Source organism: Oryctolagus cuniculus, chromosome 1 (genome assembly GCF_051225735.1).
Source record: "Oryctolagus cuniculus isolate XC-2025 breed Fujian yellow rabbit chromosome 1, ASM5122573v1, whole genome shotgun sequence".
Taxonomy (NCBI): Eukaryota; Metazoa; Chordata; class Mammalia; order Lagomorpha; family Leporidae; genus Oryctolagus; species Oryctolagus cuniculus.
Genome location: NC_142867.1, coordinates 223,346,231 through 223,368,457, shown reverse-complemented (window position 1 = coordinate 223,368,457; position 22,227 = coordinate 223,346,231). Strand labels below are relative to the sequence as shown.

Genomic DNA, 22,227 nt, shown 5'->3' with positions numbered 1-22,227 from the left:
CTAGCAGGATCATAGTTTGGTACAAAGAAACATTTCAGAGACCGGATAAATGTGTGACATATATGAGTACGCTTGTGTGTTTCCATGGTCATCATGTTTATTGCATAGACAGGTCACACAAATGCCTTCCTATATTTGGATGTGAGTTGGGCTATACATAGGCATGTATACATATGCATCACACACATACAGATGCATCGCAGGCATCCATATAGATGCAAAGTATGTTTCTGCATGTGTATATATGAGTTTACACATGTTTGTGAATGTATTACCTGGATTTCTCTATATAATCCAGGGTGTGTGTGTGTGTGTGTGTGTGTGTGTGTTTTCATTTCTCACCCTGAATCTGGAACAGTGTCTCCTTGGCTAAGAAAAAAAATCACAAGGCTCAGAAGGAGCAGATAAGGGATTCTCCAGAAATCCCCATCCCTCACCTGGGAGCAACATTCCCTATTGACTTGAAAGGTAAAACAATCAGTTTCCACCTCATCCTCCATCCTCTGTGTGTCTGAATCATATTTTTTTCTTCTTGGGGAGAAGGTGTTCCTGAGACTACAGAAAACTCCCTTGGAGGACAGGAAGACAGAGGAAAGACCTCTGTGGGTTGAAGAGGCAATTTGCAGGAATGCCCAAGTGGGAGAGCAACTCTAAACAGAACATTCTCTTAATAAACAAGAAATTAAGTCTTAATAATGCAGCAAGAAGCCTATTAACCCCTCTTGATCTAAGGTTTGCTTCTGCCAGTTCTCAGCCCGGAGGGAACTGGGTTTGTTTCACCTTCTGTTTCACAAGCCCCTAAGAGAGCCTGAGCTGACACATGGAATATTTATTTCCTCTGCCTCTTAGCTCTTACTCCTAGTGTACTGTCTTATTTAGTCATTTACCTCTCTACCCATTTATGCATTTAGATATCATTCAGTCATCTATCTGTCCAGCCATGCAACCATCTATGCATCCATTTATTCATCTAATGGTAACTGAACATCTGTTCTTCATCAGGTCCTAAGAGAATCATTGGGGGACATGAAGAAATGAATTATGTAGAATCATTTTTGCTGCACCTCGCCAGCCACACCCATTGGAACTCAAAGCCTAATTACAAAATAAAGTCATTTTTAATCCAAATATATTCAGATGGTTGTGGATTCCAAAGGGTAGATATCACATCATACTGCTTAATAGTGAAGGCTTCCAAGATAAAGTGTAAGCATGAGTATCTTACTCTTTTTTTTTTTTTTGATAGTTAGAGTTATAGACAGTGAGAGAGAGAGAGACAGAGAGAAAGGTCTTCCCTCCGTTGGTTCACTCCCCAAATGGCCGCTATGGCTGGCGCTGCACCAGTCCGAAGCCAGGAGTCAGGTGCTTCCTCCTGGTCTCCCATGTGGGTGCAGGGCACAAGAACTTGGGCCATCCTCCACTGCCCTCCTGGGCCACAGCAGAGAGCTGGACTGGAAGAGGAGCAACTGGGACTAGAACCCGGCACCCATATGGGATGCTGGCGCCGTAGGCAGAAGATTAACCAAGTGAGCCACGGTGCCAGCCCCAATAGTATCTTTCTCTTAACTCAACTGGAGTGTAGGCATGTGGGACCCAGAGAAGAATTTTGATGATGATGATCAATCTCTCTGCTGAAAGATTTCATTCCAATTGAGGGAGTTATATCAATTAATTAACTATATCAAAAATTAACTATAGAGTTGGACCACCTGAATTGTTACTCATTCATGTGTAACAACTCCCCCCCCCCTCAATTATTTGTGAAGTGCAATATACATGCCCATATTTTACTATAGCAGGGGATGGTGAAAGATTTTAACTCCTTGGCTTCACAGGGTTTCTGCTCGAGTGTAAGACACAGACTGTTAAACCAGAAGCCACCACCAGGAAATGTGATGCCTTGGAGAAATAACAGTACTTGTGGGAGCACATGTTTAGAGTTTATAACCTACTTCAAGTAGTGAGTGGGAGAATTCAGGGAAGGCTTCCCAGAGGTGATATTTTAGGGGACACCTAAGTCATGCATATAAGTTAAAAAAAAATAAAACAGAAAAGCAGAGGCTGCACAAAGAGAGGAAATGGGGCACATTTGTCCAAGCCAGAACATCCGTTATGTTCAGAAAGAGGGTACAGCTAAAGAGACCAGATCATCAAGGGCTTGTGGCTGACATGACCTGCATGGATATGGGCAGCATTTATCTGGCCTGCCCTTCACCCTGGGCATCATTCTCTCTTTGTCATTTACCTGGTGCATTGCAATGACCTCTTTCTGCTCATGTCTCTTTTGACTATCATAAAGCAATAGAAATAAAATGTAGCACCAAATGTAAACTTCATTTGCCATTATAAATTTTCTTACAGCCCAGATTTTAATAAGGAAAGGGTTTTGAAAAAGTGAAATCAATTTACTAATATATTTTATTTAACATCGTTAACATAATATATCCAAAATATTAGCATTGTAATATGCAATCAAGAGAATAAACCATAAGTGAAAGATTTTACTTTTTTTTATTATAAACACTTTTATTTAGTAAATATAATTTTCCAAAGTACAGTTTATGGATTAAATGGCTTTTTCCCCCACATAACTTCCCTCCCACCCGCACCCCTCCCATCTCCCGCTCCCTCTCCCATTCCATTAACATCAAGATTCATTTTCAATTATCTTTATATACATAAGATCGATTTAGTATGTATTAAGTAAAGATTTCATCAGTTTGCACCACACAGAACATAAAGTGTAAAATACTGTTTGAATACTAGTTATAGCATTAATTTACAATGAATAACACATTAAGGACAGAGATCCCACAGAGTAAGTACACAGTGACTCCTGTTGTTGACTTAACAATTTGACACTCTTGTTTATGGCGTCAGAAATCTCCTTAGGCTCTAGTCATGAGTTTCCAAGGCTATGGAAGCCTCTTGAGTTCGCTGACTTCGATCTTATTTAGACACGGTCATAGTCAAAGTGGAAGTTCTCTCCTCCCTTCCTCCCTTCAGAGAAAGGTACCTCCTCCTTTGATGGCCCGGTTCTTTCCACTGGGATCTCACTTGCAGAGATCTCTCATTTAGGTGTTTGTTTTTTTTTTTTTTTTTTTTTTTTTTTTTTTTTTTTTTTGCCAGAGTGTCTTGGCTTTCCATGCCTAAAATACTCTCATGGGCTCTTTAGCCAGATCCAAATGTCTTAAGGGCTGATTCTGAGGCCAGAGTGCTGTTTAGGACATCTGCCATTCTATGAGTCTGCTGTGTATCCCACTTCCCATGTTGGATCATTCTCTCCCTTTTTTATTCTATCAGTTAGTATTCGCAGACACTAGTCTTGTTTGCATATAGTATCTCCTATATGCCAAAAACTCTGCCATATGCCAGGGATAAAGCCATGGCTAACATAGACCGTGTCTGTCTTCACAGTGATGACAAACTAGTTTTATTTCTCACTATAGAGACAAAATTTCCCCTATTTGTCTACTTCTGACTATCTCTGAGAAGTTTCATCTACTTATCTGTTTGTCTGTTGTTCTGTCAGTTCACTCATCCATCCATCTATGTACAAAGGGATAAAGATGAGAAAAAGAGGAGAGAATGAGTGAACAGAGAAGAAGAGAGACTGGGAAAATAATAAACTGGAGAATAATGAGGAAACAGGAGGAGGAAGAGGAAAGAATGAGAAGAGAATGCCTATGCTGAGTCCATCATTTCAAAGAAAAGACTAAACATTTTCGTTAGAGGGGAAGAGGACTGTGTTGTAAGATGATGCTGGTGAGAAGAACGAAGTGAATTAGTAGGGATTGGGCTCAGTTGCTAGTTTTTCAATGATCCTTATCCTAAGGGAGACGTGTTTTCAGGCAACTCTGGTTTGTTCCTTTTTCATTGTGCCTTGATTTTTAGAGATTAGTTAATTGGAGACTCAGGTTGTTTCTAGCATCCCAGCCTCAGTGCCTCTCTTCTCTCATGCATGCTGACTCTTTGACAGTCTTCTTTTTTTCTTTTCTTTCCTGTACAGGGGAAGAGGCTTTGACCATGTATATGGACAAAAGTCGCCTTGACAGGAAGTCAGGGAATGCCACTCAAAGTGTTGAAGCTCTGCACCAGCTTGCATCATCCTACTTTGTTGACCGTGATGGCACCATGAGGAGGCTCCATGAGATCCAGATATCAACTGGAGCAATCAAGGTATGAATTGAAGTTGGATTTGGTGAAAGCTTCTTAAAAAGACAGCACTACAACACAGACATTCTTTTCAAAAAATATTTATTTATTTTAAAGTCAGAGTTACAGAGAAAGAGAGAAAGGCAGAGAGACAGATTCTTCATCTACTGGTTCACTCCCCAGATGACTGCAACAGCTGGGGCTGAGCCATGCCAAAGCCAAATAACATAATTATTACTGAGTGAAAGTTAAAATTACCAATTTATTTTACTAACAATGACAATGGTGGATAGGATGGGACATGGGCAAAAGCCAGGATCCAGGAGCATCATCCAGGTCTCCCATGAAGGTAGCAGGAACCAAGTCGTTGGACCATTCTCTGTTGCTCTTCCCAGGCCACTAGCAGGGAGCTAGATTAGAAGTGGAGTAACTGGGACATGAGTGGGTACCCATACAGGATGCTAGCATCACAGGCTGCAGATTAACCTGCTATGCCACAACACCAACCCCAATACAGACATTCTGAGAGTACACAGATACAACTCATGACATCATATCCATTTAGCTCATGATATCCCCTGGCAACTACTCTGATTGACGTTGCCATGTGCCCTGTAGAATCATAGACATTATCATTAGGGTGGCCATATGGGTAGGATCTCATTTGCTGGATCACCATGGCTGTGATTGTAGCATTCTTCTCCTCCTCCGCCTCCTCCTCCTCCTGATCCTCCTCCTCTTCCTTCTTCTTCTAAGATTTATTTATTTATTTGAAAGTCAGCATTACACACAGAGAGAAGGAGAAGCAGAGAGAGAGAGAAAGGTCTTCCATCCGCTGGTTCACTCCCCAGTTGGCTGCAACAGCCAGAACAGTGCCAATCCGAAGCTAGGAACTTCTTCAGGTTCTCCCATGCAGGTGCAGGGGCCCAAGGCATTGGGCCATCTTCCATTGCTCTTCCAAGGCATAGCGGAGAGCTGGATCAGAGGTAAAGCAGCCAAGACTTGAACTGGCACCCATATGGGATGCAAGCACTGCAGGTGGTGGCTTCACCTGCTATGCCATAGCACTGGCTGTAGCATTATTATACAGTCCTCTTACTTACTGTTAAAGTTCTCCTGTATGGAGGATGATTGGGCCCCATTTTTAGGTAAAGACACTGAGGCCATGAAGGGCTAAATCATTGTCCTGAGGTCACCAGCTACATAAGGTTGGATTACTTGTACCTAACTCAGCTACTTTTCAAGCATCTGTGTCTTTTATTCCTTCTTCCTTACCTTCACGTTACAGATGGGAAAACTGAGTCTAAGGTTTAGCGCCTTTGTTAGCTAATACCTTAGCAGGTATTAGGCCTCTATTTTCTAGACTAAGGACCTGCAAATCTTTAGTATAAGGGTCAGATAAAGTCCAGCTTTTGCATTCCATATGGTCTTGTGTTGATACCACTTAACTTTGTAGCATAAAAGCAATCATAGATAATACGCAAAGAGGCCAGGCTGTGTTCCACTTAAAATTTATTTGCAAAAATGGCAGTCTATTGTTTGCTAATCATTGTTTATCTACACCAATGCTGTCCAACAGAAATTTCTAAGATAATGAAAAAATTTGGTTTCTGTGCTGGCCAAGATTGTAGTCACCAGCCACATGGGATCATTGAACATAAACTATGGCTACTGAGAAATCAGCTTTTTAACATTGTTTTATTTTAATGAATTTTATGTGGGTCACATTGGATACAGCAGCTCTAGACTTTTGAATTCAGTACCTTTGAGTATAGGACCTTTAAGAAGTTTCCATTTTAAATACAGTAATTTCAAAAACTACCTCTATGAAGGCAATTTGGGAATATGTTTCTGATGTAAAGAATTAGCTCTCTTGGGGATTTCAATGCAGATTTTTCTATCTCAAATTTTCTTAAACCAGATTATGGCTACATTTTACTCCCAGTTACCATTCTGATTTCTTCTTAATAAATGCACAATTAGCCTCATAACAAGTCTTCCAAAAATACCTCCTGAGAAAAGGGTGGGAGTTAGATCAAGGGAGACTCCGGTGAGTCAGAAACTGACTAAGGGACGAGAGGAGTGTGGGAGGGAGAGAGCTACTGAGGAGGGGGACAGTAAGGAAAGAAATAAATCAGATCAACAAACAAAGGCTGGCTTATCTGAGAAGAATTTCCTATATTGGGGGGATTATGTTGTTAGAGAACTCGATGCACAGAGACGGATCTTTATGAAGCCATCAGAGTCAGGTGCCGTGAAGGACTGGTTTTCATTATCACCAAATGGTTTTCTGCCCCCTGGATGGGATGCAGAATTGAGATATTGAAGCTCTGTCAGAAGATAATCCTCTTTTGTGCCTCCTGGAAGAGTAGTCTGCCTCCCTAGGAGGAATTTCTCAGACAAATTGCACAGGGCCTTCTGTAGTAACCATTCTTACAGTAGGCACTATCTTCCCCACTCAATTTGGCTCTTGGATTTTTCTTGCCATTTATTGCCACTACATTAAGACCCAGCTAACTAGATCTTGTCTCTCTACCAGATTTGTTTGAGGCTGGCTGCTGACCTGGCATTGGGGGTGGGGGAAAGCAGTTTCCTGTGTCCCCTCCTCCCCACCATGGACAGTATTAGTAAAATAAATGGCTAATTTTAACTTCTACTCAATAATAAGCATGTTATTTTGCTGTGCTAAAAGCAATACATTGTAAAACAAAACAAAACCTAATTGTCTTCCATTTATTTACTGTGTCCTAAGTGATACACATTTTCAAAATATGGTCACATTCCTTGTTGTGGTGTTGCTAATATTTTATAGTGGGGAAGTTCAGACTTAGAAAGGGAAAGTTATGATCTAAGGTTTCATAACTGAAGAGGGTAGAGGAGGTATGTGGGACTGTTTTTCAATCATCATTCCATACAAAAGATGCTGTTTTATAGTCGTGTGCAAAGCTCAAATCAACCCTAAATAGTGGGAAGTGAAGGCAGAAGGATGGAAAAGCCTCTCTTTATACCAACCTATTCTTATTTCAAAGTATCAACGTTTTAAAACATAGTTTTTATTTTTAATTGACACATAGTAACTGCACATATTTACAGGTGCAGTTTAACACTAATGTAAGAGTAGAAGAAGCATGGAAAGTTAAAAGAAGCTTGTTTTGGTGAAAAAAATTTTTTTTGAAATCCAGTCATGGATTTTTTTTTCACAAACATATTTTCCATTAATTCTGTGAAGACCCCTTTTATGTATGGAATTCAGAAGCTTTGCAACAAAATAAACATATCTTAAACTTCAGTTTTCCATAAACTTTGTGGGGTACCTACCTACATGTATACAATGTAATAATCTGGTGGAGTGATAAGCATATATATCACCTAAGACATTTATCTTTTTTTTTCCATAGGAACATTCAGAATTCTATTTGCTATCTTGAAATATTAAATTCTCATTTTTAAAGATTTATTTATTTATTTGAAAGGCAGATTTACAGAGCAGAGTAGGGGGAGATAGAGAGAGAGATCTTCTGTCCATTGGTTCACTCTCCAAATGGCCACAATATCCAGTGTTGGACCAGGCTGAAGCCAGGAACCAGGAGCTTCATCTTGGTCTTCCACATGTGGGCAGGGACATAAGTACTTGGGCCATCTCCCAATGCCTTCCCAGTCCCATTAGCATGGAGATGGATAGGAAGTAGAGCAGCCAAGACTCGAACTGGCACCCATATGGGATGCCTGTGTCACAGGCCTTGGCATTATCCAGTATGCCACAATATCAACCCCTCATTTGTTATCAACCATAGTTGTTATACTATGCTATAGGATATTAGATATTATTTCTTCTGCCCTATGTTTTTAAATTATTTAAATTTATTAAATTTAAATTTATTAAAAAATATTGATTTATTTATTTGAAAGGCAGAGTTATGGGGCCGGGGGGAGAATCTTCCATCCACTGCTTTACTGGCCAAATGGCTATAACAGCCTGGGCTAGCCAAGCAGAGGCCAGGAACCTGGAACTCCATCTGGGTCTCCCACTTGTGTGGCAGGACTCTGAGTACTTGGACCATCTTCTGCTGCTTCCCCAGGTGAATTTTGAGGGAGCTGGATTGAAAGTGGAACAGCCTGGGGCGGACGCTGTGGCATAGATTAAACCTCTGTCTGCCATGTAGGCATACCATATGGGTGCAAGTTCAAGTCCCAGCTCCTCCATTTCCCATCCAGCTCCTTAATAATGTGCCTGGGAAAGTAGCAGAAGATGGCCCAAGTACTTGGGCCCTGCGCACCCACATGAAAGACCTGAAAGAAGCTCCTGGCTCCTGGCTTTGGCATGGTCTAGCCCCAGCCATTGTGGCTATTTGGGGAGGACACCAGCAGATGGAATATCTTTGTCTGTCTGTCTCTATCCTTCTCTATATATCTCTGCCTTTCAAATAAATAAATACATCTTAAAAAAAAAAGTGGAACAGCTAGAATTCAAACAGGTGCTCATATCTTATGCCAGCATTGTAGGTGGCTTAACCCACTGAGCCACAACCCTGGTGCCTCCTCCCATCCTGTTGTGGCCCTGCATCCATTAAACATCTTCTCTCCATTGTTTCCTCTCCTGCAACCTTCCCAGGCTCTGGTAACCTCTATTCTATTCTCTGCTTCTTTGAGAGCAACACATTTAGCTTCTATGTTTATATGAGAACGTGTAAGATTTGTTCTTTTATTCCTGATTTGTTTCACTTAACATAATGTCCTCTAGTTCTGTCTATGATGCTGCAAATGTTTGAAAATATTCTTTTCTATGGATAAAAAAAAATCCCATTATGTATATGTAACACATTTTCTCTACCCATTCATAAATCGATAGACACCTAGGTTGATGATTCCATATCTTGGCTATTGTGAGTAGCGCTACAAAAACATGTCAATGCAGATGTCTGATGGCACTGATTTCCTCTAGGTACATACACAAGTAGTGAGAAAGCTGGATCAAGGTTACCTTTTTGAATAGCTCATCACCTATTGTCCACCACCTCAAGTCTTCTAAGACAATTCTTAGGAAATGTGTGGCCATCGAATTGGGGCATTTTCTCCTGTGGCAGCACTGATTATGCTTGCTACTGAAATTTAATTTGGGGAATGGGGATAATTTTATTGCTCTTGCCTAATCATAATGCATATGTTCTCATTACAACTTATGAAGACCTTTTATAACCTGATGGCCCATCATTAACTCATGCTATGTGCCAGGCGCTTAACATCTATCATGACTAGTCTCATACTCTCCCTGGAAGAGACTTCCTTATTTAATAACTCTCTTAGGTCACCCACTAAATAATTGGTCCAGATAGAATTTAACACAAATTTCTCTAACTCCAAAGCATACGTTTTTGAAATATCTTACAGTACTTTGACTTTTAGTTTATATGACACTTTTGATGACCTTGTGAGGTAAGAACCAGAGGTGGACACCAGATATTTTGGCTCCAGTCTGTATGCTTGACCATCCCACTATCTTGTCTGGTAGGTGACTGCCAGGCTCAGTCCCAGGCATATGCAGTGTGCTCAGGAAGTAGACACTGACCCAAGGCTTCGCTGACTTGGGTTTGCTAGGGATGACTCTTCAACGTCTGTACTAGGCAAGGACACCTCTTATGCTTGCCTCACTTTGTGTCCAATTCAGGTCACAGAGACACGTACTGGGCCTCTGGGCTGTAACAGCTATGACAATCTGGACTCTGTGAGTTCCGTCCTTCTGCAAAGCACGGAGAGCAAACTGCACCTTCAAGGTAAGAAGCCAGTACGTGGAAAAAGGGGCCAGAAGTGGGAGGGGGGTTGGGGTAGGAAGCAGCTCCAGTGTGACAGGGAGAGAAGAGAATGGGGGATGGCATGGAATGAGAATGGAGAGATGATGGACAGAAAAACAAATGAAAACTACAAATGTGTAAATAGGTGGTTATGAAATGATGAGATGTTTTTAAGAATTTTTACATATAGGACATCAAATTCATGGTTATTAATTAGTTTTCAGATAGAAATATGGAAATGTGAGCTTTATCTGATTATTTTGATGAAAAAAAATCAGTATTATTTATAGATGTCCCAGACATCTATAAATCATTTCATATAGTCTGAATTTTCTGCATTATTATTTTTGATTTTCAATGTGCTTTGGCAAATATTATTTGAATTCCAAGAAATATAGGACATTTTATGCAATTTTTTGATTTTCTGTAATCTCTATTTCCCTTTACTTACAAATAATTTGTATTATTAAATTCACAAATGCACATACACACACATGTATGCTTTTAGCAGAGTTTACAAGTGTGAACATTCAATGCTGGCTTAGATGTAGAAAGACATTCTCAGATAATAATGGTGAGAATGTATCCATTTTAGTGATTTATTAGTTAATATTTATAAATATTTTCATTTATTTGATGTCTATTATAAGTCAAGTTTATGGTTAGTGCTCCATGCACACACACACACACATATACATGTATATATATGTGTGTGTGTATTTATGTATTGTGTGTGTATATATATATATATATTTCCTTAATGAAAATAAATATTTTACAACAGTAATTTCATCCTTATGAGTCCATATGATAAAAAGGAGATGTAATTCCAGGACAAAAAAATGACATGGCTTTAAGGACAAATAGTACTGATTTAAAAAGTATAATTTATAATATCACGAAAACAATATAAAGTAATCAATTTTCCACATGAAAAGACTGTGAATTATTTTGCATCCATCCAACATAATATTAGACTAGAAAGGATTTGTTACATTTATAAAGATTTCTAAGATTATGTGAAAGTGATTTGCTATGATGTTACTTAATAAATGGAAAGTTTCTGTTGTAGGTATTTAAGGTATGGCATGATCTTAACATTGTAAAAGGATAAGTAAAAGATAAGTAAAAATGATATTGCAAAGAAATATATTGAGACCCTTAAAGAGCTTATGTCTAAATGGCTAGATATAGATAGATAATTTACTTTAAATTTCTAGTTCTTTTTCTAACTTTTCTATCATGAATATGTATCAACTTTATAGACATGTTTAACTTTGAGCAAACTAAAAATGTGACCTTCTAGAAAGGTATAAGATAAAGGTGATGCTGAATATCAGTGGGAGGAAGTTGAGTTGAGATTGGCAGGTAGAGCTAAGCAGAGCCTAATAATGACTTTTATATTCTGGTTCCTTAGCAACTCTTTGATTCACGCTCCCATTATAGAAGGTGGCTGGAAAAACGGTGCACTGAGGGTTTCTTGGTGTCACTTGGGAGCAGTGAGTGAAAATCCCTCAGGGAAATGCAGGCCAAGAAAGTGGTTCCGTGTTAAAATAAAACACAACACAACAAAACCTCAGGTACATGAAAAATATCCTACCTCCTTTAGTGGAGGAAAGAAACAAAAGGGTGAATTAATGATTGCTAAGAAGGTACACAAGAGAGATCTGCCTTGGTGTGGTAGGATTTTCAACATGTTAGTTGAAACATGTTAGTTGAAAATACAATCTTCTGACGTGAGAACCATGATTTGAATTCTGTCAGTTTGGCCTTGTTCTGTTTGTTTGCCCTGCAGTAAGCATTGAGAGTACAGAAAACTAACTGTAATTAGAGTAAACTTAGAAGGAATTAACAGAATATTATCAACAAGGAAGTTTTTGAGATTTTAGTGAAATTTAGGGGCTAAATTTCACGCAATGTAATGAAGTTTAAGGTCCAGAGATCACTTCAGCATCTTGGTTGAACACACGTGGAGGATTGGGTGCACGTCCAAGCATCATAGTTCAAGATGGGTGTGAAGAAATCTCAGTATTTGAAGAACGATGTCCTATAATAAATAGTGGAAGAAGATTCAACCAGAGCATAAAGGAGTTGTCTGTAGATACCTGGAGAGCCATCCTGCAGAGAAGAGTCAATTTCAGTAATCTGGATAAATTGGGCCAAACCTGATATAGTAGGAGAAATTAGAAGGATCCTAACTTTGAAGTCAATATAATACAGATCTTATAAAGAATTACATTTCTGCCCAAGCATGTAATGGCTTGCTAAAAGTTGGTGTGATTCCCTATTGTCAGGGGGGTGGATATAAGAAGATGATACTTGGTTAGAATGTCACAGAGGTTATTTAAGCATCAATCAATTAGACTGGAGGAATGAAACGGCTGTGAGTTCTTCCCAATGCTGTTTCTTGGACTTTTCAAATATGAAGAATCATCAGATCTTTTTGGGGATTAACTCTGTGCCAAATCCAATATACACCCTGGGCATATTATCACAAATCTGTTCAACAAATACTTTTTATAACAACGCATCTTGACAATGAGCTAAGCAAAAATGATGAAGTAGTGAACAAGATAGCATGGTTTTGGCCTCAAGAAATATGTGTTCCATCAGAGAAGATGGGTTTTTCAACACACAATAATAAGTGTAATGAATTTTAATATAGAAAAATAATGAGAGTTGTGTAGCACTAGGTAATATGGAGACTTAACCTGTAAGAGAGTCAGGCAAGTTTCCTGAAAAAAGATGCATGAAATTAAAACGAGGGTGAAAAGGAGAGAAAGGACCTGATTTTTGGAGGCAGATGGAGTCTTTATGAGAAGGAATTTGAGGAAATGAAACATTCTTATGAGATTACATCAGATACATCAATGGTGAGACAAATAAGATAATCCTCCAAATCCTGGAAGGCATCCATGGCACACTAATGAGCTGAACATTAATTTGAGAACAGTGGACACCGTGGAAAGGATTTAAAGAGAAAGTAGCATTATAAGACTGGTAGTTTGGAAGAAAGCACTGATTTCCATGTGGTCAATAATTTAGAAAGGGATAGACATGAAGTTGGTGACAGGTAGGGAGCTATCACAATAGCACCGGCACACCGGGTTCTAGTCCCGGTCGGGGCGCCAGATTCTGTCCCGGTTGCCCCTCTTCCAGGCCAGCTCTCTGCTGTGGCCAGAGAGTGCAGTGGAGGATGGCCCAAGTGCTTGGGCCCTGCACCCCATGGGAGACCAGGAGAAGCATCTGGCTCCTGCCATCGGATCAGCGCAGTGCACCGGCCGCAGCGCGCTGGCCACAGCGGCCATTGGAGGGTGAACCAACGGCAAAGGGAGACCTTTCTCTCTGTCTCTCTCACTGTCCACTCTGCCTGTCAAAAAAAAAAAAAAAAAAAAAAAAAAAAAAAAAAAAAAAAGATGAAATAGTGATTTAAGCCATGGAGGTAGTAGATTGGGTGGAAAGAAATAAACTAGTTCTAAAGATACTTAGGAAGTATTTTAAAGAGGATTTAGCAACAACAACAAAAAGACCATGAAGAATTTAGAGAACTCGGTGAATGTGATGTAGAGATGAGATACAGGATGGACAGGCAAATAGCTATGATTCATGATAAGACATAACATAACAGGGATAATGAAAATTATTCATGGCATTATTGGGATGCAGGAAAGAGTAATTCATTCTGTCTATCCACGTTGAAAAGCCAAAGAAAAAAATAGATATCCGAAGAATAATAATATTCCCCTGGTGGAAGGTAAAACAAAGAAACTTCTTAAATATTAGACAAGAGAATATCTCATGACTTTTGAGTAGGCTGATATTTATTCAGTAGGCTACAAAAAGCATTAAGTATAAAAGAAGACTGAAAATTATACTGTGTTAAAATTAAGATTCCTTTTCATAAAATATACTATTAATAGAATGAAAATGCAAGGCACAGAGTGGAATAAAATATTTCTAATATGTGGATCTGCCAACTCATGTACAGAATATATAAAGAACTCCTAAAATCAATAAGAGAAAGTCCGTTTGGTAAGAAAAGAAAATGAATAAAATGCTTCAACAAATATTTCATAGATAAGAATATCAAAATAATAAACATTTGAAAAAAGTGTTCAGAAAAATGTAAATTGAAATCACAATTCAAAAATATAACATGGTGATCATTGTGATAAATGAAAAAGACTGACAAATATTTAGGAGTGACCATGTGAAACACTGGGAACTTGCATGACTTATGGAAATGCAAGTTAGTACAAACCTTTTGGAAAGCTCTTGGCAGAATCTACTAAAAACTGAATTTGTCCTTTCCCCCATGGCCTCAAAATTTCAATTCCTAAGGATATTCCCAACAGAGGTGTGCCCTAAGTTCATCAAAACCATGGATGTTCTTAGACGCTTTATTCAAAACAGTTCAAACTGTAAACATTCCAAATGTCTTTTCATCAACACGATAATAGATAAATTTGCCATACATTCGTATAATGAGCTACCATACAGAAATGAGAAAGAATAAACTACTTCTTCATGAGACAATATGGAAGACTCCCCTGAATATGACATTGAATGAAATGATCCACACACAAATTATGTGCTGTATAATTCTATGCCTATACAGATCAAAAACCGTAAAAACAAGTACATTGCTTTAGGACTCCAGAAAGAATGTTAGCCTTTGAGGAGGTAATCGAGGCAGTAATGGAAAGGGATGAAAGGCGTTTCTGGAAGTATTGATAATGTTCTGTTTCCTAATCTGGTTAGTAGCATGTGAGTGTGTTTGCTTTCTGAAAATTCATAAACTATATATTCATTATTTATATGTATGCATTTCTATATATGAAATATGTATCTGTTAAACATTTATTTAATAATGTGATCCATTTGACATCCTCTGCAAAGAGAAAACTGAATAGAGCGGAGAGGCATGTAAGAATGGGAAATGACCCAGCCTAGTTAAATGTGAGCTTGCATGGACTGAGGAGAAAGGGTTCAGAAATAACAACTGATACTGTTTCACCCAGTGCTTCCCTGTGTGTCAGGGCCTGCACTAATTTATGATTACTATATTTATGTTTGTTTATTTTATTATGTAATTGGATTTACTAAGTTTTTAATCCTCACATGATCTCTATAAAGCAGGCATAAATAACATCCCATTGTGTGGGTGAGAAAACTGTGGTCTACAGAGGTTACTTAATAAGTGAATGATACAGAATTTTAATTCAGTCTAACTTCAAAGATCTTACTTCTTGAAATGTTGATGCTCTCTATCCGCCTATTCCTCTTCTCATTCCTTTGAGTGATACTGGGAGGGAGATAAAGCAGAGGTTTGTTGTGGTAGATTGAGTACAATGTGAATGACACTTTAATGACCTTCACCTTGTGGTATTTCATGAAATGTTCATTAAAACAGTGCAAAGGTAGAGTGAAATAGAATAAAGAAAGAAGAGGGTTGGGGAAGGAGATTAGAAATGAGAAAGAAAGGATCATGGAAATGATCAGAGGCTATTAGTAGTCATAGCAGCAACAGCTGAACTAGTAGGAATAGCACTAATGGTATAATGATAACTTATTTTTATACTTCTCTCTCCAAGAAGCCATTGAGTGCTTTACCGACATTGTCATGTAATTTAATCTAGTATCCATCTGGTGAAGTACACAGAAAGCAGTGCTCTGCCTCAGTAGCTCAGTGATGTGGAAAAGAATGCAAGGAGAATATTTTCCTGAAACATTTTAATTCTCCAGAAATTTATTCATTTATACATTGATTTGTTTATTTAGAAATATTTATGGAGCATCAAATATATGCTATAGAATTTTTAAGAAATGTGTATATAGCAGTAAATCATTTGGAGTTTATATTTAGTGTGTGGGTATGGGAGAAACAGATGATAAACAAGTAAACAAAGGGATATATTTTCTTTACAATCGGAGATGTAGTGAGGAATCAGATCATGTAGAAATTTGTAGACCAAGGCCGGTGCCGCGGCTCACTAGGCTAATCCTCCGCCTTGCGGAACCGGCACACCGGGTTCTAGTCCCGGTCGGGGCACCAGATTCTGTCCCGGATGCCCCTCTTCCAGGCCAGCTCTCTGCTGTGGCCAGGGAGTGCAGTGGAGGATGGCCCAAGTCCTTGGGCCCTGCACCCCATGGGAGACCAGGATAAGCATCTGGCTCCTGCCATCGGATCAGCGCGGTGCGCTGGCCGCAGCATGCTGGCCGCGGCTGCCATTGGAGGGTGAACCAACGGCAAAAGGAAGACCTTTCTCTCTGTCTCTCTCACTGTCGTCCACTCTGCCTGTCAAAAAAAAAAAAAAAAAAAGAAAAGAAAAGAAATTTGTAGACCATGGAAAAGACTTAGAATACATTTTACTCTGGATGAAACCAGAACCATGGTAAATTTGGTCTGAGGAGTAACTTGGCCTCTCTTGTATTTATTTAATTGGATCATTATAGCTATTGAGTAGAAAAGAGTATAGAAGGACAACAAAATTCAAAAGGACCTCAGATGGGAGGTGATGTTTTAGAGAATGATAGTAACAATGAAGACGGTGAGGAGTGATTAAATTTATGGATATATTTTAACATCGTGTTAATTTTATTCAGCAATGGTGTGAAAAATGGTTGTGAGAAAGAAGTCAAGGGTGACTTTTTTTGCCTGAGCAACTGCAATGGCAGAGTTTCCACTTAGTGATAAGGCAAGGCTGGGAGAGAGACCAGTGTTTGTGGGATATGAGGAAACGGGTTTGAACCTAGTTGAGTTTGACTATAAGGCTGAAAAGCAGTCCATTAAATGCCCAAATGTAGATGTTGAATTGGCAATTGAAAGGTCAGAGGAAAGAACTAGAGAAATAAATTAGCATCAAAATGCTACTTCATGGCATGAAATTAGGTAAGATTTTCTCAAAAGAGAGCATAGAGAAAAGAAAGGGATTCAGTTTTTGATTCCTGAAGAATTTAATACTAAAAGGTTTGGGATAATGGGGTAAGTGTAAGAAACAGGAAAGAAAACTAGAGATTTTACAGGGAGGAGGAAAGAGAGCCAAGATAATGTTGTATCCTGGAAATCAAGTTAAGAAAGTTTGTCAAAACAGAGAGAGTAGTCACCTGTGTCAAATATTGCAGATAAGATGGTTAAGATGAGAACTGAGCACTGAGCACTGGATTTAACGACATGGGGATTATTGAGGACCATGCCAATAGATGTTTCAATCAACTCTCCAGATGAGATTCTGAGTAAAATGAACTCAAGGCAATTCTAGAGAGGAATACACAGTAGATGATAAAATAGCATGGATGATGTGGACTCAGTTGATTTTTTTCTTTTTAAATAAAAACAACAAAAAATTTGTATGATTGATTTTAAGATCAAAGTTGAGAAAGCAAGGGTGAATATGGTCTTTTGTGTAATTGGAATCACTGGACATAGCTAGAAGTGCATATTCATAATAAAGACAGGGAGAGGGGAATATATGGGACCAGACGTGGGTACAACTAGTAGGTGTGGTAATGGGGGCATTTTATGAACTTCTTGATTACTTTCCTTAGATTTTTTTGTATTTTAGTATTACTGAAGTTAGAATGCATCTTGTGATTGACATTATATCACAGTTTAATTGGTGGAGTATTATTTTCTTAGTGCACATAAGATAATGATATGTTTTGTAATGAGTGATATCATAAGTCCAATAGCATATGGTATTTTCTTCAGTGAACAGAAGTTAGATCATTAGCCTATTCCTTGTTTCTAAAAGAGAAAGGCAGATGGAAGGAGGGTGATGAAAGTTAAAAAATGGGAGACTAGGCAATTGCAGGGAGATGAGTTCAAAGACTGCTAATTTTAGCCATCATTTGCCCCCACCTGAAACTCCAAGCAGGCCACCTGAGACCTCCTCCTAATCTTCACATTCAAATGATCGATTTTGTTTCTCAAAAATTCTCCTCTTCCTCCTCATTCTTACTTCTTTCCCTCTTCAATCCTCCTACCCTCCTTTTCTTTTCCAGTGGTTCTGCTTGAAATTTCAGTTCCTTCCAGACCAGGCTCTATCTCCAATCACTCATGCACCCAGGACCTCCTCATGCCTTAAGTGGAAAGCAATTTTAAGAAAAGGCTCTGGAGTGAGAAAATCCTTAGTTAAAATATGAGTCCTACCATTTCCTAGCTGGGAAAACTCAGAAAACTTACTGTGGACTCTGAATATCTATTCCTCATCTACTTTGTATCATTATGAACATTAAGCATGTGAAAATATATATCGCTTCTGACTCAGATTGAACATTCAAAACTGTTAGGTATTATTTTTACTCCATTAATGTGTTGCTTGCAAAAGATTTATTTACCTTTGCATCCTCTAGTCTCTGGCATATGTGCTTGGACAATATTGTGCTGACAATATTGTGCTGGACAAATATGTGCTGAATGAGTAAGTGGAGTGTTCCTTACATAATAGGAACTCAGTAAATCAATCCACAAAACCTCAGCAATTATTGAGAACAACTGCTGTGCTCATCACAGTGGAGGACCACAGTGTAGATGGTTACACCATACATGTACATAAGAAGCACACATAACCACCTCGAAGATAAATCTCAATTTGATAATTTTTTTCCTTATGGATCAATCAAGTTATTAATATTTTTAATGGATCTGTATTGAAAGAATACTAATTCATCCCTTGGGCTTAAGCTTTCTAAAGCAACTCTATTAGGATTGACCCTTTCCTGAAACCTTTCAATGGCTCCCCCAGGTCTTTGAATTTAAAACTAACTTCACTTGACATTTGAGGCCTTCCATGATGGGTTCTATATTAGTAGGCTTTTCATTACTACAACTGAAATACTTGAGAAGAGCTTCTTAGGAAGGAAGAAGGTTTATTTTGGCACACAGTGCAGAGGTTCACAGTCTAAGATTAATAGATGGCTCCATTGGTTCAGCCATCAGGAGACTGAAGATGATAGTAGGATGAACATATGGCAAGTCAGAAAGTAGAGAAAGAATCTCTGGAACACACCCAGACTTGTATCATGGACACTTTCATGAGAACTACCTTCCAGCAGCAAGCTTTCAATAACCTGAAAGCCTCCAAGTAGACCCTCCTCCCAGGTGCCAGTGTTAGACCAAATCTCCATCCTTAGTCCATTAACCATTAACATTAATGTATTAACTGTTAACATATTACTTTGCAGTTTTGAACATCTGCATGGGCTTGGGGAGCCAAACCCTGTTCAAACCCTAACAGGACACAAGCTTCCTTTCTGTTTCGTCTCTGAAGCCCAGTGAAGCAGTCCAAGTTTCCGATTCCTCTGTTTGCTATGAACACTTTACCAAGTAACTATTACAGTTAATGATTATGACTGATATGCCTAGTCATGGCAGACCATCTTTCTTCTAACTCACCCTATTCTTTCCCAAAGTCTGCCTTTGCTTAGACTTATCGTCTACCAGGAGTGTTTTCCATCCCCATATAAAGCTACTGGCATTGTACTTAGTCTTCAGGAGCCGTGTTAAATGGTATCCTACAAACAAGTATGGACACATGTAGGACTAGATAGAATTTTCACTCCCTGGCTCTTTGATTGCATCTCTTTTGTTTCATGATGTTTTTACTCAACTTGCAACATATTCATCTGTGCTTGGGCTTTTTCTTTCCTGTTATATTATATTAGAGAACTCTTTAAAGGAAGAAACTTGGATGGGGGTTCCGCTTTGGATCAGTGAGTTAAACTGTCACTTCCAACACTAGCATCTCATATTATAGTGCCAGTTCAAGTCCTGCTGTTCTACTTCTGATCCAGTTTCCTGATAATGTATTGGGGAAGACAGCAGAAGATAGTCCAAGTTCTTGGGTCTCTGCCACCTATATGAGTGACCAAGATGGAATTCTTGGCTTCTGGCTTCAGCTTGGACCATACCTGGTTGTGGCAGGGGAATGAACCAGTACATGCAAGTACATTCAAGATCTCTCTCTCTCTCTCTATCTCATCACTCTGCCTTACAATAATTAAATAAACCTAAACTAAATTACGGTATTTGGCTCTACCAACTTTATGCTTCCTATGAACACAATATGTATTTGCTAAGTTGAGCTCTTGTATATGATTTGTGCTAGTGTTACAAAGGAAGGAGGGAGGAGAAAAGGAAGAAAATAGGGAAAAATAATGGGAAGAGAGAAAGGAAAAGAGGAGAAGAAAGGAAAAGAAGATGGATTAAAGGGATAAAAGAAGGAGGAGCAAGAAAACCAGTTTAAGGAAGAGTCCTATCAGCGGTCCTTTGCTTTCAAGTAGGCATCAGAGATGGAGTGAAAAGTCATTGTTTTCCAGATCTTCTTGGAATAAGTACTAAAAAGAGAAAGTGTAGGATAAGTGTCTAATGCATTCTTAAGCATTGTGCTTATATTCATTTGTCCATTTATTCAGCCCATTGACTAACAGTGATTATGTTCCCCATTATACAGATGAAGAAATTGAGTCACCAAGAAGTAATATCTCTTTCCCAAGATTCTTCAATTTGTGATTGTTAGTTGCCAGGATTCCAAGTTTTCTTTATTCTTAGCTTAACACACTCTACATTTGGATAGAAGAAGGATTATTTTGTGCTCAACTGTAGTAGTGATAGAAGAGGAGACAAAGAATAAACAGGTCTTCTTTTTATAAAGTCCTCTTATCTCTAACTCTCCTTTTGCCCTGTGTGTCCTTGTGACCCCATGGCAGTCACTAAGTGTATGCTGCCAGTGCCTTCTCTAGTTAACAGCTTTGGGGTGAGCACTCAACAAGAATTAGCCCAGTAGTATCCATTCCCCATGGAGACTTTAAGTATGATAAAGATGTTCTAAATGTGATTGTGGTGAAGGTTGTAGAACTCTGTGATCATACTAAGAACTACTAGATTGCACACTTTAAATGGGTGAATTGTGTGATACATGAATTGCATCTCCATAAAACTGTTATTAAAAAAATGGAAAAGGAAGAACTGTGCTAGAATCACAAATAGTGACTCATGATGAAAGACCCTCTTGTCTGATTAGTAGGGGCCTGGGAGGCACTGTGGAGAATCTATGTTTCTCCTATGGCTCTGTCTGTCAGACCTGTTCTATAAAAGTGCAGTGCCTTTGTGACAAATGTGATTGTTAATTTCCACCTGGCTTGTTGCATCCAAATGTTGGTTTTCCTTTATGAGCTGAGGAGCAACATTTTCTCTGCCTTGTCAGAAGGTGCAGAAGAGTTCTGGTGAAGCAGATTGAAGATATCAATCACAAAGAAAATAGAAAGGGGGAAGGGGAGCTAGAGAGAAGGATTGATGCTAATAAGACCTTAGACTGGTTAATTAAATCTCCAAACTTCCCTGGGTATTTTAATCTGCAAAATGGGAATAAGAACACATCTGCCTCAAAGCTATTGTTCTACATTTAATTGCAAAATATAGAGAGCACCTGAACTAAAAACCAACAGGGCTGATATAATAAAATGCATAGCCATGATTTATGGACAATTATCATGAACCAGGTGCAGAGCCTATTTCTTTATATCAATATTTAATGCAAACCTCAGCACAGCCCCATTTCACAGATTTGAAAATTTAGCCTCATACAAGTTAGCTAACCATCTTGTTAGATGGACGAATAGGAATGTGAGTGCAGGTCCACTCAGTGCCAGCGCTCTTAAACTCTATACAATATCCTTCCACAGCCTGGAACATATAAATAACAATTATAGCTTTTATTGGAGCATGTATTTATTATTTATTATTTAACACCTTTATGTATTTATTATTTAACATCCCTATTAACTTGGAAAGTTTTGATATTTACTTTAGGGAGTCTATTTTTTTTATAACTTACTTGCTAACTTGTGTATGTGTATAGATATGACTGATTTGCATGACTATTTCATGTTATCAAAAGGATCTATACCTAGTAAAGAACAAATATCCTAAAATAGATGACTACTATCCTGGAACACTCAAGAAGCACATGACTATAAATAGTGCTGTCTGTATAGAAACCTAGAGCCTGGAGGGAACTCAAGACTCAGGCTTGGGCAGGAAGGAGGTGGTAATTCTGAACAAATTCAACCTGATGGGCTATAAACTGATGTGGAGAGAGTAGATGTCAGGGAGTTGTGTCTTCATATGGGGTCATATGGGTCTATGTATTTCAAATAAACTTATGATCAAGATGCAGCATGGAAATCCAGACAGATGAATGATAAAAGTGACAATTTAGTCTATTTAGAAACCATCTCCCATTAGATTCCTTGTCAATCTCATTGATTTTGTAGAAATAAA

The 22,227-nt window shown here is 38.6% G+C and overlaps 1 protein-coding gene across 1 annotated transcript in view; it reads left to right on the top strand.

Moving 5' to 3' along the window:
- The window catches only part of BRINP1 (BMP/retinoic acid inducible neural specific 1), a 208,685-nt gene that overhangs the window by 133,190 nt on the left and 53,268 nt on the right, over nt 1-22,227 (top strand). Inside the window, exons 4-5 of the mRNA XM_002720507.5 lie at nt 4,010-4,179; nt 9,821-9,926. Of these exons, the coding sequence (XP_002720553.1) occupies nt 4,010-4,179; nt 9,821-9,926 (276 nt within the window). The remainder of the gene's footprint in view (nt 1-4,009; nt 4,180-9,820; nt 9,927-22,227) is intronic.